General features: G+C 34.6%; 2 protein-coding genes across 5 annotated transcripts; one reads left to right on the top strand and one right to left on the bottom strand.

Annotated features, from left to right (window-relative positions):
- Positions 1-3,096: 3,096 nt before the first annotated feature.
- On the top strand, positions 3,097-12,883 carry LOC105118836 (1-phosphatidylinositol-3-phosphate 5-kinase FAB1B-like). Of its 4 annotated transcripts, none has more exons than XM_011016886.1 (12): positions 3,097-3,536; positions 3,877-4,753; positions 5,312-6,055; positions 6,367-6,520; positions 6,674-7,018; positions 7,387-8,259; positions 8,335-8,666; positions 9,034-9,157; positions 9,232-9,402; positions 10,039-11,544; positions 11,818-12,084; positions 12,237-12,883. In XM_011016886.1, exons 2-12 carry the CDS (start codon positions 4,137-4,139, stop codon positions 12,561-12,563), a joined length of 5,460 nt encoding a protein of 1,819 aa, XP_011015188.1. In that variant the 5' UTR covers positions 3,097-3,536; positions 3,877-4,136; the 3' UTR covers positions 12,564-12,883. The 4 variants fall into 4 exon arrangements, with proteins under 4 accessions (XP_011015188.1, XP_011015190.1, XP_011015189.1 ...); XM_011016888.1 differs by having other exon boundaries at positions 3,097-4,753; positions 10,039-10,751; positions 10,869-11,544; XM_011016887.1 differs by having other exon boundaries at positions 3,097-4,753; positions 5,315-6,055.
- Positions 12,884-13,910: 1,027 nt separating this feature from the next.
- On the bottom strand, positions 13,911-14,894 carry LOC105118835 (uncharacterized). The gene is made up of 3 exons (XM_011016884.1): positions 14,586-14,894; positions 14,321-14,445; positions 13,911-14,205 (listed from the first exon to the last, which is right to left on the bottom strand). Exons 1-3 carry the CDS (start codon positions 14,739-14,741, stop codon positions 14,070-14,072), a joined length of 417 nt encoding a protein of 138 aa, XP_011015186.1. The 5' UTR covers positions 14,742-14,894; the 3' UTR covers positions 13,911-14,069.
- Positions 14,895-17,038: the final 2,144 nt, after the last annotated feature.

The following is a 17,038-nucleotide window of genomic DNA, read 5'->3' as shown; positions in this document are numbered from 1 at the left end:
ATTTTTTTTATTGTGAACCGAAATTGATATTCAAAAACTAAACATAAATTAAATATTATTAGTGAAATAATGTTCTTAATATATTTTTTTAATTATTTATTTTAATGATATTTAGATATAAAATTAAAAAAATCACAATGGGCTAAAATACAAAGGCCATATAGCTGGGAGGGGGTGGCCTGGCGAGTTTGACCAGCGCCTGAACTTCTCTTTTTCTTTCCTAACCCAAGAGACTGACAACATATCATCTACCTTTTAAAAAAATAATAAATGAATGCGTCTTATGAATGCCAAGTTTATGACTACTAGAGAAATGCTGGGAAATTAAGTTTGAATTTTTAAGATAAAATAATTATTTTTAAATTATTTTAATTTAAAAATATATAATAAACACTCTATAAATATTATTAGATATACTATGTATTATAAATGTCAATTCAAGTTAATAAATTTAAATATTTTTACATAATTAAGACTACTTATTCAATAAATTCAATTAATTGATATAGATTGATTTTCTATTATGATAAATTGACGAAACTATAATTGGCTTGATTACTGTTTCAGTGGTTACCATAGATATAACAAAAAACTTCTAAATTAGTTTAAAAATACAAAACTAAGATTAAAAAAAAATTATAGCCAACTTGGTCTATTTTTTCTAACTAGATAAAGACAAAAGGTAAAAGCATTTAAAAAAAACTCTCGTAATTAAATTGAATTTATCAACACCAAAAATAACTTATTATATTATTATTTTTAGTTAGTTAATGAATTTTTTTCTCCTTCATTATGTTTTAATAATTTTCTTTTTCCTCTTAAATTCAGGAATAAAAAATAGACATGTAGAAAAAACATTAAAGAATATTTAAAGAAAAATGAAAAAAAAACTTAAAACACAATATTAGAAGAAAAACACTTCCACGAGAAACTTGTAGAACATGCTACTAGTTACTCAATACCTAACTTCCATCCTCAAAGTTCAACAGAGATCCCTTCTTGCCCTCGAATTTTGTAAGACATTCGGCATAGCCTGGAGGGCATTTGGAGGAATTGTGACTTTCTAGTTTCTAGTCGTCAGACACTATCATCACTCTATTAATATTAAAACAATTCAGAAAATCATAAAAAATATAAGCGTAAGTCGCCGGGATTTCCTCGAAGCAACATCAATTCCTCGCCGGGATTTCCTCAAAACAACATCGATTCCTATACGAGGGGAAAAAGAAAATCTATCTGAAACAAGATACATGATCGGCTACGCGTTTGCTTAGCTGTGAGCCTTTCACAAACGTTCTGAAAAATTTGATAAATATAGCAAATATTAACGTGATGAGTTGTATCCTCAAAAGAATGTCAATCAAAACTATTTTTTTTTTAATATATGATTTTAAGAATGTATTTCTGTACATTCAGAAAAAATTAATATATTTTTAAAAATATTAACTTTAAGATTTGAATAAAAGAAGTTGAGGAAAGGAATACATTTTTTAATCACTAATTTAGCCTAATAATATTGAGTTGTATTAATAATGTTTGAGATAAAAATAATGCCAGAGTTTTAAAACTTGATGGGCCTAATTGATACAAAACAAAATCTTAGGAGCACTTTGAAAATTGAGAATTTAGCAAAGTATCAATAGAGTTTTAAAGCTTACTGGTAGTAATTAATATAAAATAAAAATGACGGGTATGATAATTCCAGATCATTACAAAAATGAGTTTGTATTGACTTTTTATGATTTGAATTATTTCCAGTATAAAATAAAAAAATATTTATAAAATATATATATATATACACAAATAAGCGAAATAAGTGTTGTGGATAAACATAAAAAGAAAAAGGTCAAATCAAAATCAAATCTTTTTGTTACATATTTATCAATCAAGCCTCTATGAATTTTTTTGTATTTTGGATTAATGTGCGTAGAAAAAAAAACTCCTTAATCCTAAAATTTTATTATTAAGCTATCTACTTAGATGATTAAGTCTTTATGATTTTAATTTGGCCAATCGAAACCAAGATTATCCAGTTGCAATCAACTGATGACATATTTTACTTTGGTCCCTCGAGTTGATATTAATTCTAGCATGCCATTAATTTTTTTAAAAAAATAATATTTAGGGATAGACATGGTTGATCTTACGGGTTGATGCAGCCAACCCCCAACCTGCTCCGAGTCTCTTGGTGAATGGAATCATCAAGCTCAAATTCTCTGTCAGTGTAGTTATTGCTGTAAACATCATTATGATTTCGACATTTAATGTTCTTGAATTTCATAATAATAAAAAAAAAAATAGGAGATTTGGAGATGAGGGAGAGTTTTAGGTGTGGAGGAATAGATTTGAAGTCCTGTTTCTTTTTTTTATTATTATTATTTCAAGGGCTGAAAATAATTTTATATTATGTTTTAAACCGCAATTTATTTTATATTTCTAATTTGAGAAAAAGAGGCAGTTAAAAAAAAATTAAAAACATTTATCTGCATGGTGCACCACAAAACGAGAAAGAAAATTAATGTTTAAAAGCCACATTACAAAATCAAGGGTACAGAATAGCAACGACACTAACTGGGATAAACAAAATTGAAAAGATAGGGACTTAATTGATGAATTTGAGATTACAAAAGGATGAATATATAATTGTTTCTATATAATGACACTAATAATTATTATTATTATTTTCAGCATTAAAAAAAACAAACATTCCTTGCTTCCCAGATAAAAATGGCCTGCAAGACGTCAGCAAGAAGCAAAAAATAAAAAACGCGTTTTGAGAAAAAAAGAAGAAGGAAAAAAACAAATGTCAAAAGCCAAATACCTATCTATCCCTTCTTATCCACAATCTTTCTATCACTTGCCCGCCGCCTCCTTTCCTCCGTGGCTCAAATGTGAGGGCATTCTTGAACTTTTCTTTTTTACAGCATTTTCTGGTCATTAAAATAAAAAACCCATTTATTTTTTTAATCAAAAAAGAAGTTGTTTATCTTAGCCATAGAAAAAGGAAAACCTTTATTTATAAGTTTTCATTATTACTTAAGTTCAAAAAATAAAAATAAAAATAAAATAATTTATTTGATAGGAGTGTGTGTTTATATATATATATTTATCATACAATCTCGTATGTGAATGAACTACAATTACAGTACATAGCTGGATATAGAAAGATTGTTTGATCATAAACTCAATACGAATTTATAATTTATTTCCAATTCCAGGTGCTCTTTGATTTTTCATTTATTTAATTATTTATTATTCTCTCATGCCATTAAATGGAGCAGCTTTGTTTATATATTTATAATACAAGGAAGAGGAGAGGAAGAGATAGATGATGATGATGATTTTGCAGGATCATAGAAAATTTGATTGCTTCTTTTAGAGAATCGCTGTCTGGGTAGACAGCCAGGCTTTTCTTTTTTCCCTTTCTATTGCAAATCAGCACCTACCCTTTTTTGTCACGGATTGATTTGACTACGTGTCATAAATCTCTTGGAGAACAAGATCTTATGCTGTTGTTGTTGATTGTCTTTTTCAAGGTAATAGTAATCAAGTCTGTATTTTCTTTTCTATCAAGGTATTGTATTGTGTCATTCAATCACATCCTTTTTTTCTTTTCTCTGTAAGGAAAGATTAGAGGCAGAGACGGGTTTGTTTTGTTTGGGGTTCTGGATTTGATCAAGTTAGTTGAAAAGGGCTGGTTGGGGTTTTTTTTTTTTCCTTGAAAGGTGAGATTTTTTTATGTAAATTGTACTGATTGGGTTCGTTTTGGAAGGGTTTTTTTTTTTTTTTGCAGTTATGAGCTTCTGTATACCTTTAATTTAGTGATTTTTTCGTGAGTGAATAAGGTGTTTCTTGATCTGGGCTAGTTGTTTGTAGGTCATTTTTGGGTTGAGGAGTGATAAAGAAGTTGGAACTGCATGTTTGAGGTTATTGGAGGTGGGAGTGGTTACTTTGAATTTCGGATTGATTGGGGGGCTTTTTGTGACTGGTTGTTTACTGATGACATTAATAATTGGTGTTGTTCCTTGGTTTGATGAAACGAATAATTGAAGATGAGATTTTTTTAATATTGCTAGTTGTTTAAGAGTGTCAAATGAGTATAGCATGATGAACGGGGCAGTAAGGATTGGATTTAGATGGAATCTTCTGACAAGACGTTCTCTGAGCTAATTTGCCTTTTGAAATCCTGGATCCCTTGGCGCTCTGAGCCTGCTAGCGTGTCAAGGGATTTTTGGATGCCCGATCAGAGTTGTAGGGTATGCTACGAGTGTGATTCTCAATTTACAGTATTTAATCGCAGACATCATTGTCGACTTTGTGGCCGAGTTTTCTGTGCCAAGTGTACAGCCAACTCAGTTCCTGTTCCATCTTGTGATCCAGGGGCTGCTCGGGAAGAGTGGGAGAAGATTCGGGTGTGTAATTATTGTTTCAGGCAATGGCAGCAAGGTTTAGCTACTTCTGATAATGGAATCCAGGTTCCCTGCCTGGATTTTAGTACTTCACCTTCTGCAGCAAGTTTTATCAGCACTAGATCTAGCAGCACAGCTAACAGTAGTAGCATCACTCTTGGCTCAATGCCATACCTAGTTAAGCCTAATCAGCAAGCTCAGACCAGTTCCAGTCTCAGCCCTCAAGCATCTGAAATGGAGACCAGTTCTGATAAGCAAGGGGAAGTGGCATCAGCTAGGAGCAAAGACCCTGTTGCTGACATAGAGTATAGAACTCCAGATGGATATACATTTTCTATAAACAGGTCTGTTGATTATCTCCTTTTAGCACCTCATATACAGCTATTATTTGATGCCTGCATCAGAAATGTATAGAAGGATAACAATCTAGTGTACTTTTGTCAAGGCAGAGGTTGAAGAAATCCGTGTGCCATTTATAAGCCAGTGAGAGTGGTTATTTTCTAGAGGATAGTGGTTAGTTATTCCTTTATGATCATCCAATATTACATGTTGCTGTCTAGGTTTGTTGCCATATGTTCATGTAATGGCGTCTGAAGCCAAAAGAATTAACTCTTTTTACTCCACAAAGATAAAAGATCCTTAGCTCGGATGGCAGCAATCTAGGTCTGTTGACATATGTTTACATGCAATGGCTTGTCAAGCTGAAAGAGCTAACCTTTTTGCACTCAAAGATGAAAAAATCTTTTACTTATGTTTCAGCATGCCAAGATCAGACCCATTGGCAGAGACTTGAGTCTTAGACTTATATATGTTTACAAGCAGTACTAGTAATTTGTAAGATGTTGGTGTTATTTAATGCTTAGCTTTTAATTATTAAATCCTTAATTCTGTTTTGGCACCAGAAGTGATGACGACGATGACGAGTATGGTGCATATCGGTCTGATTCTGAAACAAGGCAATTTCCACAAGTCAATGATTACTATCATCAAGTTGAGTTTGACGACATGGGTAATGATGGTGGATCTGACAAGGGTCATCTTGATGGAGAAACTGTTGACCCAAAAAGTTCAAGTAGTTCTCCACTAAACCACAGTTTTGGTTCACAAAATTTGGAAGGAAGGTCACAGCTAAGGAAAAAGGATGAACATGAGATGGATGATGAATGTGAAGCACCTTCCTCTATGTATAGTGGAGAAGATGGTGACACTGAACCTGTGGATTTTGAGAACAATGGAGCGCTCTGGCTCCCTCCAGAGCCAGAAGACGAAGAAGATGAGAGGGAAGTTGGTTTCTTTGAAGATGACGACGACGACAAGGATGCTGCTGGAGAGTGGGGATATTTACGTGCCTCCGGCAGTTTTGGAAGTGGAGAATTTCGTAACAGAGATAGGTCAGGTGAGGAGCGCAAGAAGGTTATGAAGAATGTGGTTGATGGGCATTTTAGGGCTTTGGTATCTCAACTGTTGCAGGTTGAGAATGTTCCTGTGGGAGATGAAAATGATAAAGAGAGCTGGTTGGAGATCATCACATCTTTGTCATGGGAGGCTGCTACTCTATTAAAGCCAGATACAAGCAAAGGTGGAGGAATGGACCCTGGTGGATATGTGAAAGTAAAATGCATTGCTTCTGGACGTCGCTGTGAGAGGTAGTTGCTACCTTCATTTTCATTTCCATCTATAGGCCATCCTGTTCCACATTTTTTATAGATAACTCCTCAATACGGATTTCTCGCTTCATTGATGATCATGGTGAAAGGCTGTGATGCCATTTCATACTTGCTTGTTTTAAGTTTGTATAGCTGCATTCTAAAAGGCATTTTCTTTTAAAAGTGGATTTATTTTTGTCTGCATTTCTTGTTGCAGTATTTATGAGTTTCTTTTTACCCGCTTTGATTTTCTTGTTGCAGTTTTTATAAGTTTCCTTTTACCTGCTTTGATTTGATTTATCTTCTTCTAGTATGGTGGTCAGAGGAGTTGTTTGTAAGAAAAACATTGCTCATCGTCGAATGACTTCAAAAATTGAGAAACCTCGATTATTGATCCTCGGAGGGGCTCTTGAGTACCAGAGAGTTTCTAATCACCTCTCAAGTTTTGATACCCTATTGCAGCAGGTTCTGATTGTTAAACATTCTTCTCAGCCTTCATGCTTTAGTTTCTTCCTCACTGCTCTCAATGTGCTAGAGCAATTGCGTGTTTTTGCTTGAACTTTATTTTTGTTTTCTTTTTCTTTTTTGGTTTCTTATTAGTTTTGTATCATTATCTAGGAAATGGACCATTTGAAGATGGCAGTGGCAAAGATAGATGCACACAACCCTGATGTCCTTTTAGTGGAGAATTCAGTATCACGACATGCACAGGAATACCTTCTTGCTAAAGACATATCTCTTGTTCTTAATATCAAGAGGCCACTTTTAGAACGTATAGCCCGCTGTACAGGTGCTCAAATAGTTCCTTCAGTTGATCATCTCTCTTCCCCAAAGTTAGGGTACTGTGAGAAGTTCCATGTGGAGAGAATTTTGGAAGATCTTGGTACTGCTGGGCATACTGGGAAAAAACTGGTGAAGACATTAATGTATTTTGAAGGCTGCCCAAAGCCATTGGGTTTTACAGTAAGTCCCTGAAACTTAGATGATCATAATACCAAATCTAGTATCATTTTACTATAAATTGCTGAGGTTAAAAGATTTGATGGACACTTAATTAGGTTTCTGAATTGCATTGTTTTTTGGCTGATTGATGCTTTATCTACTCTGGTGATTTTACATGTTGTAATGTAGTTGAAAAAAATTTCAGAGTTACTGTTCAGGAAATTATCTTGGTTGGATTATGGAACAGGTGGTGGTCCCGGCTGCATGCACCTGTGCAAATTTTGAAGCTACTTGCTATGTCATTGATATAACAGTTCTTTGATTTTGCAGGCTGCTTTCAATTTCATTGCTGGGAAGTTGTATTTAACCTTTCATTTCTGTTTTCCCAGATTTTACTTAGAGGCGCCAATGGGGACGAGTTGAAGAAAGTGAAACACGTGGTCCAATATGGTGTTTTTGCAGCATATCACCTGGCTTTGGAGACTTCTTTTCTTGCCGATGAAGGAGCCACCCTACCAGAACTCCCATTGAACTCTCCAATAACCGTTGCACTTCCAGATAAACCATCAAGCATTGAGAGATCCATATCAACTGTACCTGGATTCACTATTGCTGCCAATGAAAAACCTCAAGGACTGCAATCTAGCAATGAACCACAAAGATCCAATAGCGCCCCTACTGCTAGTCTGGTCCCAACCATAATCAGTTCATCTGTTGACAAAGTACAAGCAGCAGATGGTCTCAGCACTCAATCCTCAGAATTCACCCAATGTCGCTTCAATTCAACTGAATTTCTTTCTGCTTTTCCTTATACGGTGAAAGCTGTATCAGATTCTTACCGAACATTTGAGGAAAAAAACATAATGGATTCTGGAGATTCTCTGGTGGCTGAAATTGCTCCAGTTAATAATGGTTTGGCTGCCATTGGTGATCAACTTAATATTAACGGTTTTGGGTCCTCAGATGGTGTTTCAGTGAACTTTTCCCAGAGTGATTTCAATGAAATAATCGCAACTCATCCACACAGTTCAGAGGTATCATCTGCACAACAAGATTCTAGAAGGAACCTTGAAGAGTCAGAACCTTTAAAAGAAGAGTTTCCTCCCTCTCCTTCTGATCATCAGAGCATTTTGGTTTCCTTGTCTTCCCGGTGTGTATGGAAGGGGACTGTCTGTGAGAGGTCCCATCTCATCCGTTTCAAATACTATGGGAACTTTGACAAACCTTTGGGTCGGTTTTTGCGTGACCATTTATTTGACCAGGTAAATTCTCTTTCTCAAATTCGTTATGTGGAAACAACTATTACATTTTGAACTTGACAGATTAATTATTCTCAGAGTTACAGCTGCCGTTCTTGTGAGATGCCATCAGAAGCACATGTTCATTGTTATACTCACAGGCAAGGAACCCTCACTATATCTGTTAAGAAGCTACCGGAAATACTCTTACCAGGTGAAAAGGATGGAAAAATCTGGATGTGGCACAGATGCCTGATGTGTCCGCGGATCAGTGGTTTTCCTCCGGCTACTCGTAGAGTAGTAATGTCAGATGCTGCCTGGGGTTTATCTTTTGGGAAATTTTTGGAGCTTAGTTTTTCAAATCATGCAGCTGCAAGCAGGGTGGCAAGCTGTGGTCATTCTCTCCATAGGGATTGTCTTCGTTTCTATGGGTAATATTGTTAATCTCTTCATCATGTTATGCTGTAAGTAATCATACAAATTCATATTGTCTACAGTTGCTACATGTTGTGAAAATAAAGCAATCATGGCATTTATGCAGGATCTAATACTGATAATTATTTTATAGACAATATTAAGCAAGATGTTAGTCAGGACCGTGTGGGGTTATATCTGCCAAAATACTGCTTTCTTCAATGTTCTTGTATATTTACTGAATTTATTGATCTATATGATTATCAAGCTTGTGTGCCCAAGTATGTCCATTCAGCATTGAATGCTAGTCTATAGGAGCAGAAAAGGAGGCATTCAACTTTGTAAACAAGTGTTCTCACTCTCACACTGCCTTTACATGTGCAGTTTCGGGAAAATGGTTGCTTGCTTTCGATATGCATCGATTAATGTTCTCTCTGTGTACCTTCCACCCGCGAAAGTTGATTTCAGCTCTGAGAATCAAGAGTGGACGCAGAAAGAAACAGATGAGGTGCAGTGATCCCCCTTTTGGACTTTTCATTATCTTACTCCTGTATATGGGTGATTTAATTGTCTTATTAACAGGTGGTCAATCAGGCAGAGCTTCTTTTTTCTGAAGTGCTCAATGCTCTTAGTCAAATATCAGAGAGACGATGTAAGATTGAGCAAAATAACAGTGGCATGAAACTCCCTGAATCAAGACGCCAAATTGCAGAATTTGAATTGATGTTGCAAAAGGAGAAGGTGGAATTTGAGGTTAGGCTTTCTATGCATGCTGATCTTCTAGTCTTTAGTTACACAAGCATCATATGTGAGCCATTGTGGACACTTATCATGTGAATAAGGACACTCTTTAAGTCACATTTAAGTACAAACTCTGCCCTAATTCTGTTACTTTCCTGTAACCAGGATAAGCCAAAAATTTTAATTTATGTAATGCTAGAGATTCTTAACTTTTGCTGAAATTTGCTTTTAAATCATTGAATGGGAATATTGCCACATTTTTTTAATAGAATCACAATTATGGAGTAGAATAATTAACAAATCTCTACACACAAAAGGCGTTGTCATTTGGTAAAAAGTGTTTTTAAAGTATTAGTATATTATTTTTTATCCTTTCCATTTTGTGAATTATCTTGTCTGCCTTTGTAGTTCACATCCATGTAACTACGGAAAGAATCTTCTGGCTTCTATAAAGTTCTCTTAGAAATATTTTTTTTCCTCAGTTATTTTTATCAAATTGTGTGTAAAAAAGTGCATATAGTTGGGACTAATATTAAATCCATTGCATCTTGTGGTTTCTACAATTTTTCAGAATTTTTTCTCAATTTTTTGTGTGAAAGTATTGTAGAAAAATGCTTGTAGTTTAAACTGTCCTTGTTATTATTTCAGGAGTCGCTCCACAAAGTCATGAACAAGGAATTGAAAAATGGGCAATCTGTTATTGACATTCTTGAGATCAACAGACTGCGGAGACAGTTACTATTCCAGTCTTACATGTGGGACAACCGCCTGGTCTATGCAGCCAGTTTAGATAACAACAGCTTCCATGATGGTTCAAACAGCTCAACTTCAGGACAGGAGGAGAAACCACTAGGGCCAGCTAATAGTGATAAGCTCATTGAGGAAAATGTTGATGCCAAGCTGCTTAAAGCCTCTAACCAGCAAGGAGGCTTTGGTAGCAACACAAACCAATGTGATGCAGATGGTCAAGAAACAGATGTTTGTCAAGGTCCCAGTCATGGAAAAGGAGGCCAAGCTAATCCTTTTGCCGCTATGCCTGCCCGTGATCTATCTGACATTAAGGAATCTGGTGGAAGTTATTTTAGGACCCTTTCTGATGGACAGGATCCTGTTATGGCAAATCTATCAGATACCCTTGATGCTGCATGGACAGGTGAGAATCAACCTGGAAGTGGGACATTTAAGGATGATAATAGTAGACTTTCTGATTCAGCTGTGGAAGAGTCTTCAACCACGGGTGTAGGGTTGGAGGGGGTAGGTTTGGAGGGCCATGTCGAAGACCAAGTTGGATCCAAAGTGTGCTATTCTCCTTCACCTGCATTGTCTACCAAGGACCTTGATAACATGGAACATTCTGTGAGGTGGCTAAGAATGCCCTTCTTGAATTTCTATCGTTCTTTGAACAATAATTGTTTAACAAGCTCTGAGAAGCTTGATAGTCTGAGGGAGTATAACTCTGTCTATATTTCATCCTTTAGGAAGTTGAAACTCCAAGATCAGGCTAGGCGGCTTCTGCCTGTGGGTGTGAATGACACGGTCATTCCTGTGTACGACGATGAACCCACAAGTCTTATATCTTATGCTTTAGCATCGCAAGGATATCATGCCCAACTAACTGATGAGGGGGAAAGAGAGAAAGAATCTGGAGACTTCAGTGCATTTTTAAGTTCATCTGATACGGCATTCCCCTCTTTCGATGAAACAAGTTCTGATTCTTATAGAAGTTTTGGATCTACAGATGAGAGCATCTTATCCATGTCTGGGTCACGAGGCGCTTTGATTTTGGACCCACTCTTCTTCACAAAGGCTATGCATGCCAGAGTTTCTTTTGGAGATGACAGCCCAGTTGGTAAGGCAAGATATTCCGTGACATGCTACTATGCAAAACGGTTTGAAGCCTTAAGGAGGGTGTGTTGTCCATCTGAACTTGATTATATAAGGTCTCTTAGTCGTTGTAAGAAGTGGGGAGCTCAAGGTGGCAAGAGCAATGTCTTCTTTGCAAAAACCTTAGATGATCGCTTTATCATCAAACAAGTCACAAAAACAGAATTGGAGTCGTTTATAAAATTTGCTCCTGCTTACTTCAGGTATCTCTCTGATTCAATTAGCTCAAGAAGTCCAACATGCCTGGCAAAGATTTTGGGAATTTATCAGGTGCTTATTCTTGAGACTCAAGTGCAAACTAGGCTAAAATGTTCTTGATTTTTGTTTTTGAAGTTCTCAACTCTTTTATAGACTGTCTTTATGTTGTCTGTCATTCATTCCTATGAAAATAGCTGTAAAAAGTGGTTGGAAGGAGTACAATTTTTGAGAATCCTAGCCTTTGTCACTTTTGCAGCTAATGATGGAGATCCTGCATGAACTTCATACAAATTATTAAATATGTTGCAGGCAACTTATTGCTGCTTTTTTTTTTTATGTTGAAAGGTTACATCGAAGCTTCTGAAAGGTGGGAAAGAAACGAAGATGGATGTTCTAGTTATGGAAAACCTTTTATATAGGAGGAAAGTGACCCGCCTTTATGATCTTAAAGGATCTTCCCGGTCACGGTATAATTCAGATTCTAGTGGGAGCAACAAGGTTCTGCTGGATCAGAACTTGATTGAAGCAATGCCAACCTCTCCCATTTTTGTGGGAAACAAGGCAAAGCGGCTGCTGGAAAGAGCTGTCTGGAATGACACTTCTTTTCTTGCAGTAAGTTTCAAATCTGTGTTTCTTTCGTGCTTTCCTTACATATCTATCTTGTTTTTTCGTCAATAGTATCTAGCTGGCTTTGGTTATTCAGCATTTGAAGCAGAAAAGTCTTTGTTGTCCATTTTTAATTTGTCATTGTTGCAAAACTGCAGTCGATTGATGTAATGGATTACTCATTATTGGTTGGGGTGGATGAAGAGAAGCACGAGTTAGTACTTGGGATAATTGATTTCATGAGGCAGTATACATGGGACAAGCATTTGGAAACATGGGTCAAGGCTACACGCATACTTGGCGGTCCAAAGAATGCTTCGCCTACTGTTATTTCTCCGAAGCAATATAAGAAGAGGTTCAGGAAAGCGATGACGACCTATTTTCTGATGGTCCCAGATCAATGGTACCCTCCCACTATCATTCCAAGTAAATCCCAATCTGATTTTGCCGAAGAGAACACACAAGGTGCGACTTCAGTTGACTGATATTGTGGGTCCGTGTTCTTGTACATTTAAACTTGAATTTTGGGATCTTCCCGCAATTTTTCTCTCATTCTTAATTTTTCCTTTCATTTTTTATTTTTTATTTTTGTTTTATGGAAATTACTACTGTAACCTTAGTTAAGAAGAGAGGCTTATAATTATTTGTTAGGAAATGCAGAACAAGGCTGTCATAGCCATGAGAGTCGGTTGGGGTTGTAATATTGGATGACCTTCCTTGAAATCGGAAAAAAAAAAAAAATTCTTAGCGTTGCAACTTGTATATGTATTTCGAATTAATATTATGTCTTGTATTTTAGTGCTGATTCTCTATCATATTCACTGTTTTTTGGTCTATGTTTCCATGGTTGGATCTCTCTCTCCCTCTCTCTCTCTCTCTCTCTCTCACACACACACACATTTGCTTATTTTCCTTGAAAAGACTCGAGGTAGCCTGGTACTTTGTGAGGAATTAAGGAGGTGGGAATAGGGATATGTCTGGCAGTAAATGTCTGTCCAGCCTCGTTGGCCATTCTGATCTCTGTGGATCGAGGCGCCGTTCTTCTGCGTTGTAGCATAATGACCCTTTAGATTACTTTACTGAAATAGAGCCAATTAAATAAATGTTTTGCAAGTTGAAAGCTGGGTGAAACGAGCTCTGTTTTAGTAATTGCGTGCCAAATGATCTGCCGATTCACGGTTTCATCATTCTACCTTGGTAGTAGCATATTCAAATCTTTCTGGAGATTCTCTGATGCATGGTTTTTCCTTTTTTTTCTTTTTAGATATTCAAATTGTTTGATTTCTAGCATAGCAAATGAGTTTACTTCATCTCCATGATGAATGTCCTGGTTTATTTGGCAAAGCATTCTGTGCAAAGGCCATTCTTATGCTTTGGAATAATGATTTCTTTTTCCATTTTTTGCATTATAATTTGTTGGTAAGTTAATGAACGTGAGCTGCAACATTCTTGAAAGTCACCAAGTTGTGATTGAGTTGTTAGCTCAACAATCATGTCCTGTGTTTTCCAAGGTTCGTTTCTTGTGCTTCACTTTTGGCAAATTTTGTCAATTTAATGATAGCGTTGAGGTGAAGTACCAAGGGTTGAGGTGAATAGCAAGGCCATGTTTGTTTTTACGGTGACCCGTGTTTCCAAAAAAAAAACAAATTATTTTTTGCTTCACAGTTTCCATTACCTAAGGCGGCTGCAAATGATCAAGGGTGATTTTTCATAGGTCCTACTATTTCACTCTTATAGCTTTGAAACAGGATTAGTATTCGTTCTAGGAAGCTGCTTCTCGGGGGCGAGTGCGCATACATGTTCACTTCAGGAAAGAAAGAAGAGCAAGCAAATGGGAGAAAACTGAAATATTGATAATGCATAATGGAAAAGAGAAAAAAGGAAATGGTTCAACATAGAGACAATTGTTTTATTCTCGCTATTGACATTTTGTGATTGAAGAAGTGCTTCTCTTTCCAGTTTTGTTGGAATTTACAAGAGGTGGTCAATGATCAGCAAAATCTGTTAAAACCATTCTGATTGCAGTCCTCTTGCACAGCAACAACACCTTTGGCAATATTGTTAAACTCGCCACCATTAACAATCTGATGCAATCCTTGTTGAAGAAGATTGATGATCTCAGCATCCCTAAAGTGAATCAAGGTATTATTTATGTAATGTTTTTGTATCAAATTACAATGGAGGACTAAAACAACAAAGAGAGGTTAGTTACAGTATGCTACTTGGGTGAGAAAAACCAAACCTTGAATGATATGCTGAACTTGGAAGAGGCTGGTGAAAACGAGGGCCTTCATCGAATCCTTCACAAATTATCTCCCCACTGTCATCTCTATAACAAACTATGCCCTCAGCTTGATTCTCGAAAACCTGTTAGAAATTGACCAGAAAGTCATCAACAAACAATGTTTCAATGATCATAAATTCACTTCCGTTTAGTTGCATATGTTTATCTCTTGAATGACAAGAAACACGTAAGACAAGATACAAGTGTACCGGAATAATAATACCTTGTCTTTCAAGGAGGATCTGACTAGAAGTGTGGGTGCTTTCTTGAGTAGAATGTGACTACTCTGTTTAAGCATCCGAGATTTGCTTGCAGGCTTCAAAACAGGTCCTGATTTTTGAAAGGGGATGTGAGGAGAAGAAAAGCATGTTACAGCCATTGATCGTATGCTAGAAGAGCAGGAAGAAGATGAGAAAGAAAAGGAGTTTTTACCTCTCCTTCCAGGAATAGAATAATACCTTTTGATATTGTAGAGTATTCTGTAGGTCGAAAAAGGATATAAAATTGAATTATTGTCAGGTTTTGTCTTGTCAGCTTGCAATACAGAGGTAAAATCTATATATATATATATATATATAGTAGCTCATGAAATTTGAGAACCCTTGATTTGTCTTATAGTTCGGTGAAGCATGCTACCTTGTTCCTGATCCATAGCCTCACATTAATAAAGCTTCTTTATCTCTCTCCACGTCTTTGATGAAAGTGACATTATTCAAGGAGTCCACCAGAAAAATATACGTATGTATGTATGTATGTATGCATCTATGTATGTGCATGCATCCTATCAATGTTTATTTTTTTAAATGCCAAGCATGGGTCGACAAAGGGAATAGGGGAGAAACTAAAAGGAAAGGAACTTAGATGAGACATTAATAATTAAAGGTTGCGTACAACATTAACAAAAACATCCTCATTGAAACAGTAAAATTATGCCTTTCTCTTAAAAAAAAATATAATTGATATTCGAAGATAAAATGATCTTTTTTCATTTTAGAATTATTAAAAAGCATTTTGGTATTTTCACCGTTCTTTTATATAGTAAAATTATTTGAATATTCTTAAAAATATTAATTTTAATTTAGAAATAATTTTTTTTATTTTTATTTTTAAAAAAACAATATGATAACCCAATTTTGCGTGGAAACAAAGTTCCCCACGCATGACTTAAGGGTTTTTATATAATTATATAAAGATCTTTCATAATATTTATTTAACCTATGAGTAATATGATGATTTAATAAATAGCATGTTATAAAAGTTAATTGTTTTGACACTTTTAGATCATGCGGGTAGATGGTTTTTGTTGTCAAAACTATTGTTTTGCTGTATCATTTGATTCATTTTAATATTATTTTTTTTTATGTGTATATGATGGTGATTCTATAGTTTAGTGCTAGATTGATTTTTTTTTTTTTCATTCTCTTTTCTTCACTTAGATGTGCATGTTGTCCTTTAAAATACTTATAGTAAGCCTTTATTTTATTTTTTTGGATTTATTACTTGTTTTTTTAATTGTAATTTTTTTATTTGAAAGAATTGTTTTGAATTAGAAATTATTTTTAGTTTCATCCTCCTTCAAATTTTTCATCTTTCAAATTTGGTTTTAATTCTTTTTATTATTATTTTTTTAATTTGGAATGATTTATAAAATTGATTTTTATTTATATCCATCCTTCTTAATTTTTTTTCTATTTAGTTTGATCATTATTTTTTTATTGTTATTTTTTTGTTTTGACAAGTTTTTTAAATTATTTTTTTTAATTTTATACTTTAACATTAAATTGGTTAGAAATTAAACTTTTTGATTGAATCCAAATATGATACTTCATGAGTTATGATTTTTATAGGTTTACTTGATTATTAATGTTATTAAATTAACTAAACTTATTAAAATTAAATCAATTTAATGACAAAGTCTCAAATTACTTTTACTTTTTTATAAATTTTAGTGTTACCCTAACTTTGTTCTTTTTATGTCCGAAAAAATTTAGTCTAGTTCAAGGTATTATGCTGGCTACCAATATAACTACTTTATTTAGGTTTTTTTATTTTTTAAAAATTGATTTTTTCCCTTTGGATATTTAATTTATTATAATTAAAAAAATTATTTATTTTAATATAAATTCCATAATTTTATTATAATCTCACACCCAACATCACAAATAAATTATTATTAAATTAAATTAATATATTATCATTTTAATTATCATACATTAAATTTTTAACCTCCCGGGTTACTGTGGCCAAAAAGGATGGTGATGGTTCGAAATTTCAATTTTATTAAAGTAATTAACACGGGATGTGGGGGCAGCCTCCGCGAAATTCAAATGGACGCTGATCTAATTGGAGAAAGGAAAAGGAAACGGAAAGACAACTTGTATCACTAGCAAGGCATCACGTTGACTTTTTCAATGAAAAACATCATGTACCCTCCCATCAATCAGTTTCAATGTATATTTTATTTTTAAAAATATATTAACATAATATTTTTAAAATTAATAAATCAAAACTACCTAAAAATATAAAAAATAATTAAAAATTTTAATTTTAAAAATTAAAAAACAAACAAGCTCATAATTTAATTATTTTTACATAAATAATTCATGAATAATATTTTTTTATAACTTCTCTAATTTTCATTACATCAAATAAAGTGATACATCATGATCAAGCCTT

Source organism: Populus euphratica, unplaced genomic scaffold (genome assembly GCF_000495115.2).
Source record: "Populus euphratica unplaced genomic scaffold, PopEup_1.0 scaffold2266.1, whole genome shotgun sequence".
In the NCBI taxonomy this organism is placed as follows: Eukaryota; Viridiplantae; Streptophyta; class Magnoliopsida; order Malpighiales; family Salicaceae; genus Populus; species Populus euphratica.
This window is presented reverse-complemented; position numbering and strand designations above follow the sequence as displayed.

What these genes read in the sequence shown, in the direction of transcription:
- LOC105118836 (XM_011016886.1), top strand. Translation starts at nt 4,137, where the DNA reads ATGGAATCTTCTGACAAGACGTTCTCTGAGCTAATTTGCCTTTTGAAA. An exon ending in TATACATTTTCTATAAACAG is followed by an intron (nt 4,754 to 5,311) that starts GTCTGTTGATTA and finishes TTTTGGCACCAG; the next exon opens with AAGTGATGACGACGATGACG. An exon ending in GTGACCATTTATTTGACCAG is followed by an intron (nt 8,260 to 8,334) that starts GTAAATTCTCTT and finishes AATTATTCTCAG; the next exon opens with AGTTACAGCTGCCGTTCTTG.
- LOC105118835 (XM_011016884.1), bottom strand. Translation starts at nt 14,741, where the DNA reads ATGGCTGTAACATGCTTTTCTTCTCCTCACATCCCCTTTCAAAAATCA. An exon ending in GATCCTCCTTGAAAGACAAG is followed by an intron (nt 14,446 to 14,585) that starts GTATTATTATTC and finishes AATTTCTAACAG; the next exon opens with GTTTTCGAGAATCAAGCTGA. An exon ending in AGTTCAGCATATCATTCAAG is followed by an intron (nt 14,206 to 14,320) that starts GTTTGGTTTTTC and finishes GATTCACTTTAG; the next exon opens with GGATGCTGAGATCATCAATC.